Consider the following 15,583-nt stretch of genomic DNA (forward strand, 5'->3'; position numbering starts at 1 on the left):
TTCTACAAAACGAATTCAGGGCCTGATTTATTCTTCCATGGTAATATTAGCGGCGGAACTGAGATCTGAAACATTATTTACTTGCCCTAGGTGAGAAAATGATCAGAATAGATTTTCACAAAGCTATCCTCTGAAACAAGGTTTATTTTTGCTAATAGTAACACACTTTGTTGTTTGGTCGTTTAGTCATGTCCGACTCTTCGTGACCCCATGGACCAGAGCAGGCCAAGCACCCCTGTCCTCCACTGCCTCTCGCAGCTTGGTCAAACTCATGCTGGTAGCCTCGAGAACATCATCCAACCATCTGTCGTCCCCTTCTCCTTGTGCCCTCCATCTTTCCCAACATCAGGGTCTTTTCCAGGGAGTCTTCTCTTCTCATGAGGTGGCCAAAGTATTGGAGCCTCAGCTTCAGGATCTGTCCTTCCAGTGAGCACTCAGGACTGATTTCCTTAAGAATGGATAGGTTTGATCTTCTTGCAGTCCATGGGACTCTCAAGAGTCTCCTCCAGCACCATAATTCAAAAGCATCAATTCTTTGGCGATCAGCCTTCTTTATGGTCCAGCTCTCACTTCCATACGTCACCACTGGGAAAACCATAGCTTTGACTATACGGAGTAACAGCCAGTTGTTAGCCTTCAGGTGTCATCCTTTCTATCACGTAGGGAAGGGGTAGGAAACCTCAGGCCCAGGGCAAATGCAGCCCTCCAGGCATCCTCTGTCTGACCCTCAGGATCCTCACTTGGTTATGTTCCCTCCTCAAGCTACATCCCCTACTGGTCCTGCCTGCTCTGCAACTCCTCAAATGTTTTTGCCTGACTAGAATATGGCCTTGATCTGTGATAATACCAGCTGTTTTCCTGGGTGGAGGTTGCAGTTTAGGTTCAGTATGTTTCTCATCAGAAAGAAAATTCATCGAACGTCAATTGTGATCAGGCAAAGTGATTGCAAACTTCACATCAATTTTAATTAGTCAGCTTTAATGTGACATTTTTCATATTTAACTTCAACAGTGTTGCAAATATGGATGTGAAAAGGGCTGTAAACATTTTTGTATATTTGTGGAAAATCCATTGAAACATAAAAGTATGTATTTTTAAAAGATTTTTACATAAACCATCCACTGGCTAGGTTTTATGAGTAAAGTCGCTGTGTGCTAAATGAATACCATCTGATAGCTGAAAAGAACTTCCTTCTGGCTGTGGAAAGAGATCTACTGCTTAGTTAAACCTCAAGTATGTTTTTAATAATCAATTATTTTATTAACATGACTGTCTCATTTAATCTCAATCAAGTACGCATTTGGGAACGTTTACATAAGATGTTTTCAACAACTGGATTGTTAATAGAGGAGAGTCAAGCTATATGTCTGTCTCTCTGTGTGTACACAATGTTTACTTGTGCTGGCAGAATAATCATAGCCAACCCAAGATCCATTTCCATTGGGATCATTCTGAGGCATGATTAGAGAGATGGAATATAGGTGCTCAGTGCCACTATTTGCATGCATATACAGCCTCATCCTGTACTTTGCTGTGCAGTAAAGCCTTGATTAGCATGTGGCACCAGGGTACCAGCATGTGTACTATAGGAACATAACTGAATTCTTCTTGACCAGGATACTGCTGTGCCTGCAATCCAGCACAGGGCAGCCCCTGTTGGAGATTCATTTCCCGTGTCTGCAGTCATAGGATTGTTGTCTACCACATGTCAGTGTATGTTTTCATTCCACAGTGTGGGAAGTGACAGACAGGATGTTTGTGTTACTGTGTTCCGTGAAGTGGGACTATTGTCCTTTGTTCTCTCTCTGAAGTCTGATGAGAACGAGCGAAGTCAGAATGCTCCGAGTGTATTATATGTAAATAAACGTAGATTAGCCAAAATGCTGTGCTATTGGTTCTGTTACACAAACTGCAAATACTCTGCAGATCCATAAGTGTGCATCAGTCGCTGTGATGTTCGGGTTGGAGAAAGCTTTTGAAGCTCCCAAATGACCGACCAGGAGGGAGAGATCATGCCTACACAAGAGTAGGACACTCCTAACAGCCCCCAGCATCCAAGTGGTTTTTCAGGGGAGGTGGGAGAGAAGAGGCACGGCCACAGAAATCCTAAGTCCATTCTTGCATTTCAGCTGGCAGAACTTAGTGGTAAGGTTTATCGGGGTTCTTTATAAGTACTCTGCCTTTTTAGGATGTTCCTTTAGGAAGCCTCTGCTTATTAGAGTAAGATCAAGCTATCTAGCCCCAGTTCTCCGTTTGATTGCTCCAGGAAGTAAACTTGTCAGCAAGTTGCAAACCAGATGCTGTGTAAGTTCCAACAATGCACAGTTTTTGATACTTTTATGAAAAGATAAAAAATTAATGTGGTTGAATCTAGACTTTACCTACTGCAGACAGAAAGAGTCATTCCGTCCATGGGAGGCATTTCATCCAGTGGAGGGAGTCCCACTAGTTGGAGGAGGGAAGTAATTCTTGCCAATTCTCCCATTCCTCGGCAGCTCCCAGTGTCATTTAGCCGAGGAGGAGAGAGGACTTCGGAAAAGTTGTTTCCCACCTCCCCTACCCATGCCAGCATACAAGCACCAGGAACATAACTGTGTTCAGGGGGTGCTGATAGAAGGGAACTGTGGACCCAACCATTGATACAAAGAAGAACAAAGTGTTAAGACTCCTCGTTGTTTTCACTGTGACAGACAAAGAGGGAGATGTAAAAATTCTTGTTATGATGCACAGTTCCCTATCAGTTCTGTTCCTTCTCTCACCTGTAGTCTGATGTGGCACAGCCCATAGTTTTATAACCATGGTGAGAAGTAGGCCTAAAAGCCAGGTCACATACAAAATTCATGCTGCAGATGTTGGCTAGTGGAAACATATATCAGTAGCTGTAGAGTATGATACCTGGGTCCAAGGTTATGGTCTAAAGCAGCCTCTCTCAACCTGTGGGTCCCCAGATGTTGTTGAACTACAACTCCCATCACCCCTAGCTAGCAAGGCCAGAGCTCAGGGATGATGGGAGTTGTAGTCCAACAACATCTGGGGACCCACAGGTTGAGAACCGCTGGAAGCATGACAGGTTTTGCAGAAGCTTAGCAGGACTGGGTTTGGTCCATTTCCCAGATGGGAGTCCTTTGTATACCACCTTGAATATCATGCTGGAATAAATGCAGTACATAAATAAGGAGTTTTCTTCAAATACCCATTATGCAATCTTGATGCAAGGGTAATATAGAAAAGAATGTGCAAATGATAAAATAAGACATCAGAAAAACTGGCAGTGGGTCATTAATTAGGCCTTTGAAACGCAGCCTCCTTCACAGAGAGAGCTCTAAACTGTACCCATTGCATTGGTAGTGGCATAGACAAATATTTGTGGCAGAAGGGTAGGATTGTCCTGCCTTGTAAATGTTGGCTTCTGGGGTAGTAAGAATTCACCAAGACAAGTGTGTGCCACCAGCCCTCATCTGGACGTCTTCCATTAGCCTTTCTTTGGCTGCTGTGGATCCTGAATCGGACTAATAAAAAGCAGATGCAGTCCCACTTTAATGTAGATTCCTTGGTTAGATTGCTTTTATTAAGATTCTCTAAAAAATAAAGAATAAAAATTGCTTTTTGCCAAATTGCCATTATGGTTTTCATTTTTTCTGCACTTTTTAGAGAGTGATTGAAGTGAAGGAAGAAACTCTAGATCTACAATTTAAAGTGGTTAAAATAGATAATCAGGCATGCAGTTGTCTTCTCTTTCATTCACAAATTTCTTTACCTTGTTTACTTATTTTTTATGTAGAATGCACTGCTGTTTTAACTATGTATGTATATTCCTGAATATATAACAGTCATCTGTTTGATTTCATCAAACAAAACAGGTGACATCACAGTAAAACGAGCTGAATTTCTTGACTATGAAGTGAGGAAAAAAGTACATTTTGCAGTCTTAGCTGGAAATGGCTTAACTTCAGCGGTGTGTGGGGTGACAGTATTTATACAGGATGTGAATGATAATGCACCTCAATTTGAGCAAAACTATTTCAAAACATCAGTGTGGGAAGGTCAAGTCTACAACACATACATCATGCAGGTAACCTCAAACATGTTTAAACTATATTTGTCTGAAGTTTCCCTTCTTAATGTATTTTTTTGTCCACTTTTATCATCATTACAAACCAGTCATTACAAACCAGTTAATTTATCTAACCAAACTCTACAGATTGACAGGACCATTTGAAATACCTATTTTGGGTTACTCCTCTCAATTTTTTAATGCATCCTTTCTCGAAGGAGTCCCTGGTGGCTGAACATTCTGTCTCTTTTTGGGCAAGAGGAGAGAGGGAGAGCGCTCCCCTTGGTGGGACAAAAAGAGGAAATGTAGATCTTGTAAAGAAAATGAATGTAAATTTCAGTTCTGAAGTATGCAGCACTGATCTGCAACAAGGAGCAATAAAAACAACTGTGGTCGCTACAAAATCAAGAAAGCCATATGATGAACATATATGAGAAAACATGGGTCTTACTTGAATTCAAAACTGGAACCAGCAGTTAGGAAGCCATGGGACTGCATGCACACACTCACTACCAACACTTGTAATTTTCCCTGCTGTTCTAAGTATTCAGATCCTTCCCCATATGCAAGGCAAGCTACTGCATGTGACATTGCAGCAGCCTTAAGCATGAGGGGACATTGACCCATGTATGGATTATCCCACACTGAGAATAAGTTTCATTGGCTGTAATCCAACACCTTCTGAACTCTACATGCACCTATTGTCACATACGTGGGAAAATAATACGTTCGGCCAATAGAAGCAAAGTTGCAACACAAACAAACTGCAGCAAGCGCCACATGTGCATCCGATATCCATTTCTACTCCAGCATGTAGAGCTAAGTGCCTTAGCATAAGGATGGGTTTTCTCTCCATACAGATCTACGCGACAGACGATGACGCTGGACTTAACGGAGAAATTGAATATTCCATTTTATCTGGCAACACAAATGAAGCATTTCTTATTGATTCAGCACAAGGAATTATATCAACAAATGCAATCCTAGACCGTGAAGACATTCCATCATATAGGTTTGTTTATAACAAATACAAGATCTATAGCTGGTGTGAGTTTTGTTTGTGTGGGGTGGAAGGGAGGAAGGGGTTGTTGGGTCAAGTTAGCCATATCAATTCATATGCTGTCAGTGGGTTCTTGTTGTTATCTTGTTGGGCTGTTTATGTAATGAAGGGGAAGCACACGGGTGAAGGTGTCCTTCTTTAATTTGTCTTCCTTTAATTTAGTTTCAGTTTGTTGGTTAGGTTTTCTAGTAAGGCTGCGTCCTATACTGTTTGCTACCAGTGGTCCATGTTTACTCCTGACAAGTCCCTCCAGTTTCTAGGTATGATGCTCCTAGCTGCTGAGAGTAGGATGTTATAAGCTCTTTGTAGTGTGAGTGTGCATTATTGTCTTGGAAAATATTCAATAGGGCTATGAACTTTGCTTTTTCAAAGTTCAAATGATCTCCTCTTTGACCTACACAATAAACTTGGGTGGAAATGTTAAATGTTAAGAGCTTCAGAGGGAACTGCTGACAGAAGCTTAAATTTAAATGCCTTGAATATAACGTTGGGGGTTTTTTTTATGAAAGTTGGTGTGTGTGGATGTGTGTGTGTGTGTGTGTGTGTGTTTGCACACTGAAACTTAAGAAACCGATTATTTTAGTAAATATCTCCATGTGTACCTTCTTGATATATGTTCTAGACAAAATATGAAATTATGTATGTTTACAAACTTTGAATGCAAGTCTGTAATTCAAGTAATGTGTTCTGACAATTTGGAAGCCACAAAAACTCAAGGGCAGAACTGGTGTGGTAGATGAATGGCATTAGACTCCACTTATCCAATTGCAGCTTTTTGTGTTCAGCGCCGTCATGTGAATAATGGGAAACAATGCTGTTTGTCACTTTTGAAAGGAAGTTATTGTGTCAGAGATGAAAGAGAAGATGAATTCTGCATATTTATTTAACAAATGTATATTCCGCCCTTTCCCAAGCTTTGAAGTGGATTATAATGACATTCACTACAAAATACATACTTCCAAAGGGAGATAGAGAAAAATACTGCTTACCAATTTAAACCTATTTACAATATGTAAAACACATGACATCCGTGAAGCGTTAATGCCAGCCCTGAGTCCTTCTCCTTTTGTTCTAGTTCCCGTTTAACCCTCTCTCATTCTTGAACTGAATCCCTTCCTCACATGTTAAAAAAGAAGCGTCATGTAAATGATAAAAATTAAAGTTACAAGGTTTCTCCCCCACCCCACCCCATTTTCAGAAGGATAATTTTGGAAATAGTTTATCATTTTTGGTGTAACTTTTAATTAGATGTAAAGTCATGGTTTACAAATACGGAACATGTTTTTGACGCTCTCTTTTTAACAGGTTAGTTGTGCAAGCTGCTGACAGAGGAACCCCCAGGCTATCTGCTACAAGCACAATAGAGATACAAGTTGTGGATATCAATGACAATGCTCCAACTCTCCAGCCGTTTGGCATCGTTGAACTCCCTGAAAGTAAGAATGGCAAACACCAAGCAAAGCGATTGTGCTGGTTTGGACCTAATCCTGCTAAACCATAGTTTACTGCAGCTTTCCCCAACCCAGCGCCCTTCAGATGGTTGGACTACAGGCAGCTGGGATGGTCAGGAATAATTGGAGTCATACTCCAAAACATCTGTAGGGCACCTAGTTAGAAAATGCTAGCTCATGCTTACATGAATAAACCACAGGGAGCTTTGTGCTCAAACGTTTTCCCCTCCCCTCCCTCTCATACAAGGACTTTCTCTTATGTTTTAAACTAACCACAGTATGTCACGTAGCTATGGTTTATTGAAAGTCAACTTCATGCCATAGTTTTAACAAACCATAGTTACAATTAATCACATGGTAAGGCTCAGAAGTATCACAAGATGTGGTCAACCAAAATTAGAATCAGAATTTGAACTTGCAGCCATGCCATAGAATGAGACGGGAGGGAGGAGCATTTGATCCTGGGGTACACTGCAGTTTGTCATGTTAAGCCATGGTTTAGAGTTCTGTGCAAATGGGGCCACTGTCTTTTTATGCCTTTGTAATAAATAGGGGGAAATTTCTCAGATGGGAATTTTTTTTTATGAGTAGTACATATTCTGCGGCATATTTCTGCTGGCTGGGAAGCTTATATTTGTGAGCAACTTAAAAACAGCATATAAAAGAATGCCGTCTGGTGCATTAAATCTCAAAACATTGGTAAAAGACCCTGCTGCGAGGTTCAGATGTCAAATTCCTAAGATTTATTTTCAATTTCTATTTCCCTTTTGGAGAAAGAAACACAGTTCTTAAGCCAGAGTTCCCAACAGTTAACTTTTCAATCCTATTGTTATTGACTAAAGTAGCACTTGTGTTATGAAAGTTAAGTAACTTCAGAGTGAATCAACTGAAGTTGTTGGCTTGTGTTGGAATGTTCAGCAATTTTGTTCCAGTGCTTCGTCCTTCTTCTGATGTTACATTTTGTGGCACAGTAGCTATTCCAAGGGCCTCTTTTTCTATCACATGTTTGAGGTCACATGGAATGGCTCTTTCTTATGGCTCCCCATGCCACCATCTCCACTTTGGGGAACTGAGAGAAGGACAGTTTCCATGTGACTTGGAACTGCTGCCATTAAAGAGCAGCACAAGAAGGAGTTATGACACATCAGCCATAAAAAATAAAGTCCATTTTGAGATTTCTTCCTATGTTTTGATTTTTCACTCACAGCGGTGATGCATGTCACTCCCAGAAGTGGAAAACATTTATGCATTTGCCACCCACCAGCCAGACATGGGGTTGCCAATAATCCAGAAATAGCTTGGCTTATCCGTTTTATGTAGCTATTCCTCCAGAATTATAGTTTCACTCAGGCAAATTGACCTTGAAGAACACACCTGGATGAAAATTGTCAATCGACTGGGAGATGAACTTTAGACCTTAAAATCTGCAATTTGCATGCCAGATATTCATTACTGTACTCAGGCGTCAAACAAGGACCAGTTTTGAAACATCTGGACAAAATTATATTCTTCCAAAATAACTCCTGACATAAGAAGAGAGTAGTTCCATCCAGTAAGCTATTAACTTCCTCTTCTTCTTCTTCTTGGCTTTTCATTCCTACTAGTTCCCTTTTCTTCCTTTTAATAGTGGTCTCATATGAACACCAAACATACATGGGAGTATTTGTGTTGTCAGTATATTGTTAAAGGTCTGGCTTTTCATTTCCTGTGACCAAGATTGCAAAGGGAAGAGATGTGTGCCCTGCCCTGAAATAGCTTTGAGTAGTCTAAATACAAAAAGGCTGGGAAGAGCTAGCATGTATTATTATTATTTATTAAATTTGTATATCACTGTATATCCGTAGATCTCAGGGCAGTTCACAACCTAAACATTTAGGTAATAAGCCACCTTTTTAACTGTTATTTTATGAAGTCAATGAAGATTATGCCAATATTTTTCTTGAGCAAATCTGTTTTCTTATTTGCAGTGTGGGGATGGGATTCTTGCAAAACTTTTCTAGAGGATTTAACAGCATGTACACAGTTTAGTACTGTCATCCACATTATCTTTAACCTTACCCTTAAAATATTCCTAAGATTTCTGGCAACTATGGTTTTTTTGGGGGTATACATATAGTTTGTTGATGAAAATTTCTGGAGGGCTTCCAAGAACAACAGTGATAAATAAGTCTTACTCTTAAATATGATGGTTGTAGATGCTCCACTTGGCTCCCTGGTGATGCAAGTATTGGCAGATGATGCGGACCTAGGACCACCCCTTCACTACAGTTTTGCTGAGAATGGAAATCCTGGAATGAAATTTGCAATTGACCAATGCCATGGAACAATCACATTGGTGAAAGCATTAGATTTTGAAGAAATCACTCAGCTTGAACTGTTGGTCAGAGTTTCCGATTCTGTGCACGCAACTACAGAACAACTTCTGATATTTATATCTGATATTAATGACAACCCACCAGTATTTACTCAGGATGCATATCAGGTAAGAAAAGAAACTTTAAGTAATTTAAAGCTTTTGTTGTGAAGACATCTCTTCATGTGACCTTGAGATGCTGTGGACTTTCCCCACCCCCTTTCAGGTGATGATACCCGAACGTAGGCCTGTAGCTACTGCTCTTTTGACTGTCTATGCCACAGACAGAGATTCAGAGTACAATGGAAAGCTAACCTACAGAATTCTTCCCCCCTCTGATGAATTTTCTGTTGATCCACAAAATGGTGAGTTCGTTGTATGTTTAATAATTTGCAGTGTGGAACATACAATATGATGTGCTTTGTCTGGAATGCCTATTGAAGCTTCTTGTTATCCACACATCAAACACAGCCAAAATTGTCATCCATATCTGCAATACAATTGCATTGACAGCACTGAGAGAGCGGGTAATGGGAAGATTTAAGTGATGAACAGAGGGCATGTAATGAGCATCTAGCAGTCTGTTTATTTACCTGTTTGTTGAACATGCCATGCTATTACTTACTTCAAGAGTTCAAATGAGAAAAACATTAAATTACAGCATACCTTTAGGCATTCAAGTAGAAACAGGATTTTCCAGAAATATAAAGAATAAAGAGATCTGCCACATTTAATAATTTTGCAAAAGAATTTACAGACACTTTTTGGGAAGCCCACTAGAGCAGGGTTTCCCAAACTCTGGTCCCTGGCACGTCTGTGGATTTGTAATTAAAGATGGCAGACAGCACATCCATCGTGTTAAATGTTCATATTGATTTTGAAATCTAGTTTTATTGTTTCTCTTATTTCTTATATTGTATTTTATTGTATTACAACTTGAATTTCTATGAAATTAAAATTGTAATACAATAAAAAAGTATAAGAAATAAAAGAAACAATAAAAGTACAGTTCAGATTCATACAGTACTTAGCACAGTGGATTACAATTGCTACAGTGAGCAGGAAAAATATTAAATGGCCTGCCAAGACCCTCAGTAATTTTGAAGAGATCCACGGGGAAGAAAGTTTGGGAACAACTACGCTATAGCCTAGGTATGCTTCAACTGGAAAAGAAAATGTTCAGCCTTGCAGAATTAGGTGACATGTTGCTATTGTTTTAAACTCTTGTGGTTTACTCCCAGTTGGGTATAGGATTGTTGCCTTAAAATCATTTCAAATGATGACTGTTTCTTTTAGGAAATGCTGGAGGGGGGATTTTAACTGAACCATTATGCTTCTATTACTGAAAGTTTGTTTTGAAATGTGTTTTTCTAAAACTTTATTTTAGGCTCACTATATCTGGTTAAGACAGTGACATACCAGGAAAAGAATCCAGTTATTCGACTCCATGTAGAAGCCAGTGACAGTGGGAATCCTGCTTTGACTGCTGTTGCTTCAGTGCTCATACAGATCCAGGATGTGAATAATTACATCCCTCAATTTACTGTGCCATCGTATAATCTCAGTATCAGTGAAAATGTCTCTGTTGGAGAGATGCTGCTAACATTCTCAGCTATTGACAATGACAGGACACATGACAGCACCTATGTTGAATATGCCATTATTGGTGGTAATGGTGGTAATAAGTTCCAGGTGGAAAAATGCATCGTTGGGCCAGAATCTCCAAGTAAACTGACTGGAAATCTTGTGTTGAGGAGCATTCTAGATCGCGAGAGCAGTTCATCTTACCAGTTGTTAATTCTTGTATCTGACCGTGGGACTCCTCCTTTAAACGCCACAGCTACAGTGTCAATCAATGTTTTGGATATTAATGATAACCCACCTATATTTACCAGTTTGGAGTATAAAGTTCATGTCAGGGAAAATTTTCCTGTAGGCAGTCATGTTACTGCTGTCTCAGCTAGTGATTGCGATGCTGGACCTAATGGAGACGTCACGTACAGTATCACCTCTGGAAATGACAAGGGGCACTTCCGTTTAGATGGGAAAACCGGCTCCCTTGACCTGGTCAGAGCTTTGGATTATGAAGAAACAATGAATTTCAGTCTGACCATTCAAGCTTCTGATGGAGGAGTTGGCATAAAAAATGTGGCCTTCGCTGTAGTTTTTATCAGCATCCTTGATGCTAACGATTACGTCCCGGTATTTGTATTTCCCACCCAGGACTGCAGAATCCATGAAAATCTGCCTGCTTTTTCTTTCGTCTGCAGAATTTCTGCACTGGATTTTGATACCGGCCCCTACGGTCACCTTTCGTATTCCATCCAGTCATCATGTTTGTCTGGTCATGGAACTCCTGGAGATCATGACATGTTTTTCATAGATCCTCTGGCAGGAGAGATCCGCACCAAGCAGGTGCTTGATTTTGAAGACCAGGACAAGTATTGCTTCATAGCTCAGGCCAAAGACAGAAGCGACTCAACAGCCACTATCACCGTTCAAGTGGAGGTCGAGGGGGCAGATGAATTTGACCCTGTCTTTAACCAAGACCAATATTTTTTTGATTTCCCTGAAAGGAATGAAGCAGGGCAGTTGATTGGCAAAGTCACAGCATCAGATTATGATGGAGGGTTGGATGGTGTTGTTCACTACACTTTGCTAAAACAGTCGCCCTTCTTTTCTGTGAACCACAGCAGTGGGGCCCTCTACTTGACCAGACCTTTCCACAGGAAGAGAATTGGCATGAAGAGAGCAGGCGATACTCTTGAACTGCTTGTAAAAGCTCATAGCCCAAAGCTGGACTCGAAGTCTAGCACGTGCACAATTCTGGTGAACGTCTCTAAAGCTCCAGAGACTTATTCCATGTTGCCGGTGGAAACAGTGTCCATTAGCATCGCCGCTTCTACTGTAGCATTCCTGTTTCTGGCCATCAGTCTTGCTGTGCTTATTGTTAGATTCAGGCGAAAAGACACTGCAAACTCCAGCATGAAGAAAGAGATGCCATGTCCCTCATCTGCTGATTTGAAATTAGACCATGAGAATAGTGCTCCCAAAGACGTCCGGAAATCCCAAATCCATGCAACCGGTAACCTTCCAGTAGGCACCATAGCGGAGTGGCTAAGTTTGGTAGGCATCAGAGAGAGAAGGGACATGGGCAACCATTGTAGACATTCAGACTCCAGCGGACATGGCTCTGCAGAAGGAGAAACTGCAGAAGATGAGGAAATAAAGAGGATCAATGAGCATCCCTGCAGGAAGGGTTCTGGGTCAGCTTTAAGTGACCGAGGCTCACGTATACCCGACTCAGGAATTCCTAGAGACTCTGACCAGCTTTCGTGTCAGTCTGAGGAGACTGATGTCATGGCCATTTCTCAAAGCATAGAAGCTGCCCACCCTTTCCAAGACGGAAGTGGAGGAGAGGGAAGAGAATGTGATGCAAAGTATGCTTGCAATCAAATGCTGTCCAAAACACTTCACAACCTGGGGATGAAGGAAAAAGACATCATGACAGACATCACAAGAGAATATATCTTCATACCTGACGATCAGAACTCCCATTATGGATCTCTTGCTACCCTAGTTGACTCTGATGAGGATCTCAGAGGCAGCTATAACTGGGATTACTTGCTTAATTGGGAACCCAGATTTAAGCCTCTCGCATCCGTGTTCAGTGATATTGCCGAACTGGAGGATGAAAGCTTAAAAATGCATAGCTTTCCTAAGGAGAAGAAATCTTTCATCTTTCCTCCTCCTCTAATTACTTCTGTAGCTCAGCCTGGTTTAAAGACAGTCCCCCCGCGAATTCCAAATCTGTTGCCTGGTCAGGCATTTAAGAAATACCCCCGCTCACCCCTCATCCATCACCTGAGGTATCCTCCATCTGCTATGACTCCCAGTTTTTCACCTTCTCTGTCTCTGCTTACCACGCAGACCCCGACAGCATCTCCAGTGGCCTCCCATCCTAACCTGAAGGGGATATGCCCTGGTGGGGCAAAGTGTGAACTTTCAGCAGATGAAGAAGTTCAAGTATAGATTATTTATCATTGACTTAAAGTGTTACATGAACGTTTGGCTAAATGTTTTTGCCATATTCCTTAACGAGCATTGCATGTCATGTCTATATCTGTAAGAGGGAGAAAAAATATTTTTTACAAGTTAAACATTTTACCTGCCTAATTAATTCACTGCAGGATGTACTCCAGATCTGTTAGGGACTTCCTTGATCATTCATTATGAACTTACCTACATTAGCTGTTTGTGTTCTGTATGTTCTAGACATCTAGGGGGAAATCACTGGTGGAACAGAACTTTCACACAATGCTTACTCTTAAACTCAGGTGAATAGTTGAGGATGTGTAGAACTTGCTGGATGTCCATGCAGCATACAGAGTTGCTATTTTAGCTGGTCTAACATGTGCTCTGGTGCTGCTAGTAAGGCACAACAGGCATTGCCATTTTTGTCCCTTCCCCCAAACTACTCTTGATACCTGAGCCAAGCACACTTCAGCTGCAGTAAAGAAAAGAAAAAAGTTGGTGCTACGTAATATTCAGTGCATGTAGAAGTATATTTACAGACACGCACACATTTCGGAGTGTGCATATTTGTTGTATCAAATCAGCATATAGTTACCAATATTTTTACAGCTTTCTTTTGCTTCAGTATATAAGTAAATGTTTTTGCACCTTCGTTTACATTACCTCAAATGAAACCAGGATAAGTTAGAATTGGCCTTTTGTGAATACGAAAAGGCCCTACAAAGGTTTGGTTCCCCGCCCCCAGTCTCATCTAAAACAAGCAATGGATAAAATGCTTGCTAGACTGACCCTCTGGGCTCACATTTAATGATTGCTTATTCTGAATGACTGTGCTCAAGGTTCAAAATATCTTGATCCTCTTTACTTCTGTGTAGAAGTGACACCACTAAAAGCTGGAGGAATAAAAAAGCGGAATTAACATTGTTTCCAGATAACACTGGAAGTAAATGGTAGAATCACAGAGATTCGGAATGGCAAAACAAATCAAAGATACATTCCTAGTGGATGTAGAATGTCTACTGCATCTGGTATTTTTGCCTTTGATTTCAGTGAATCTCCAATGCAGTTTACACTGAGATTGTCTGAAAGAAGTATTCGGTGTCGCTGGAGTGCCTTCTTTCAGGCCCCTGATCCGTGCAATTCTACATTCCCTTGGACCTCTTTGAAAAGTGACAGAGTGACATTTATCTGATATCTGAGTGCAGCCAGGATTTTCTGGCTTTTAGGGATACACTGGCTTGTACTCATGGTTCTTTGCTTTCCATACCCACAGTGGGATCTCTCTACTTGTGTGGTTTATTGGATTATAGCCAGGACCTTTTGCTCTAACTTCTGACTTGCTATAGGAAGCCTGAAAACTTATCAAGATCTGCCACACTAGTTCCCTCACATAGCAGAGTTGTTTTCCCATGATATGAAAGCATACCAAACAAAAGAAAGGAAATGGGCAATGTTAATTTATGAATTCTGTATTTGCAAAATACATACATGTATATAACAAAGTATAACCAAAAATGTAAAGTCACGGCAGTGACTTGTATAATTGCATAACTAAATAATGTAACAGTATTTTAAATATAATTTTTATATTTTTTCTACTGTGAAAACTTAGTTTTTATTTTTCTTGGTTTTAATGTACAAAAGATACTAAACCGTAAGGATGTCCAGGGCTTTGGATTTCTGGGCATTTCCTGACCCAGCCCTACTAAAGGAAGCAGTTGAGGAAGAGAGGTAAGAGAGGAAGATGGTCCTGAATTCTCCTGATTGGAAACTGATTTTAGAGAATTGACACATTTTGCATTTCTAAGCAAGGCCTGGTTCCAGTCACAGCTTATCCCCAGACCTACTCTTTTAAATACACATATATATGTAGTTTAGGTCACCTAGTAGCTACCATTGGAAGATCTCTGCACAGCTGGAATGTGCCATACTGAAATAATCACCCTCTGTAGATTATTTAGCAATTTGATTTCTAGAGACATGTTCTAACCGCCACCACCACCCCAAAAAAAGAGAAGGGGGAGGAAACCTAGGTGCTTGGACATGGATTTATTTATTTTAAAAAATGCAACCATTTTATAGATGCCTGATGCATTTTGATCATTTCTTCTAGACCTCATTACTTCTAAGGCTTGCTGAAGACCTTTTCATTTCATTTTTTATTTTTTAATATTTTTAATTAATTTTTCATTAATAACAATCCAATCCACATTAATACCATACCAAATCATAATACAAACAAAAGAGCCAATTAATCAGTTCCGAAGTCAACATTTTTTTATGACTTCTCATGTTCCGGCTATCAGGAGTTGATGTTATTCCTTGGTCCTGCACCATTTCTCTTAATTAGTCCAAATACAACAATTCCGCTCTTGATCCTTTATTTTAACAGCCGCTGGTGTGATGACTTTCGTTCGTATTTAGCAAATCCATATCCATTAACTTGCAAAGGGAATTTATTTCTTGTAGTTTTCTGTGTGAAATATTTGTTTACATTCTTCTTTTCCTCCATGTTGTAATCAATCAATCCTCTTCAACATCTCCCCTCTCTCGAGGACTTAATTCTCATTACACCACAGCTCCCATTTTGCCTTTCCAAAACCAAAAGTTTTCCAGCATCCGGCCGTGAC

At 40.4% G+C, this 15,583-nt stretch overlaps 1 protein-coding gene across 1 annotated transcript in view; it reads left to right on the plus strand.

The window, feature by feature from the left end:
* Positions 1-14,547, plus strand: part of DCHS2 (dachsous cadherin-related 2) — a 100,408-nt gene extending 85,861 nt beyond the window's left edge. The window contains exons 15-20 of the mRNA XM_053403067.1: positions 3,861-4,072; positions 4,915-5,066; positions 6,420-6,550; positions 8,761-9,047; positions 9,145-9,283; positions 10,306-14,547. Of these exons, the coding sequence (XP_053259042.1) occupies positions 3,861-4,072; positions 4,915-5,066; positions 6,420-6,550; positions 8,761-9,047; positions 9,145-9,283; positions 10,306-12,950 (3,566 nt within the window). The 3' untranslated portion in view covers positions 12,951-14,547. The remainder of the gene's footprint in view (positions 1-3,860; positions 4,073-4,914; positions 5,067-6,419; positions 6,551-8,760; positions 9,048-9,144; positions 9,284-10,305) is intronic.
* Positions 14,548-15,583: the final 1,036 nt, after the last annotated feature.

This window comes from Podarcis raffonei, chromosome 9 (assembly GCF_027172205.1).
Source record: "Podarcis raffonei isolate rPodRaf1 chromosome 9, rPodRaf1.pri, whole genome shotgun sequence".
NCBI classification, from domain to species: domain Eukaryota; kingdom Metazoa; phylum Chordata; class Lepidosauria; order Squamata; family Lacertidae; genus Podarcis; species Podarcis raffonei.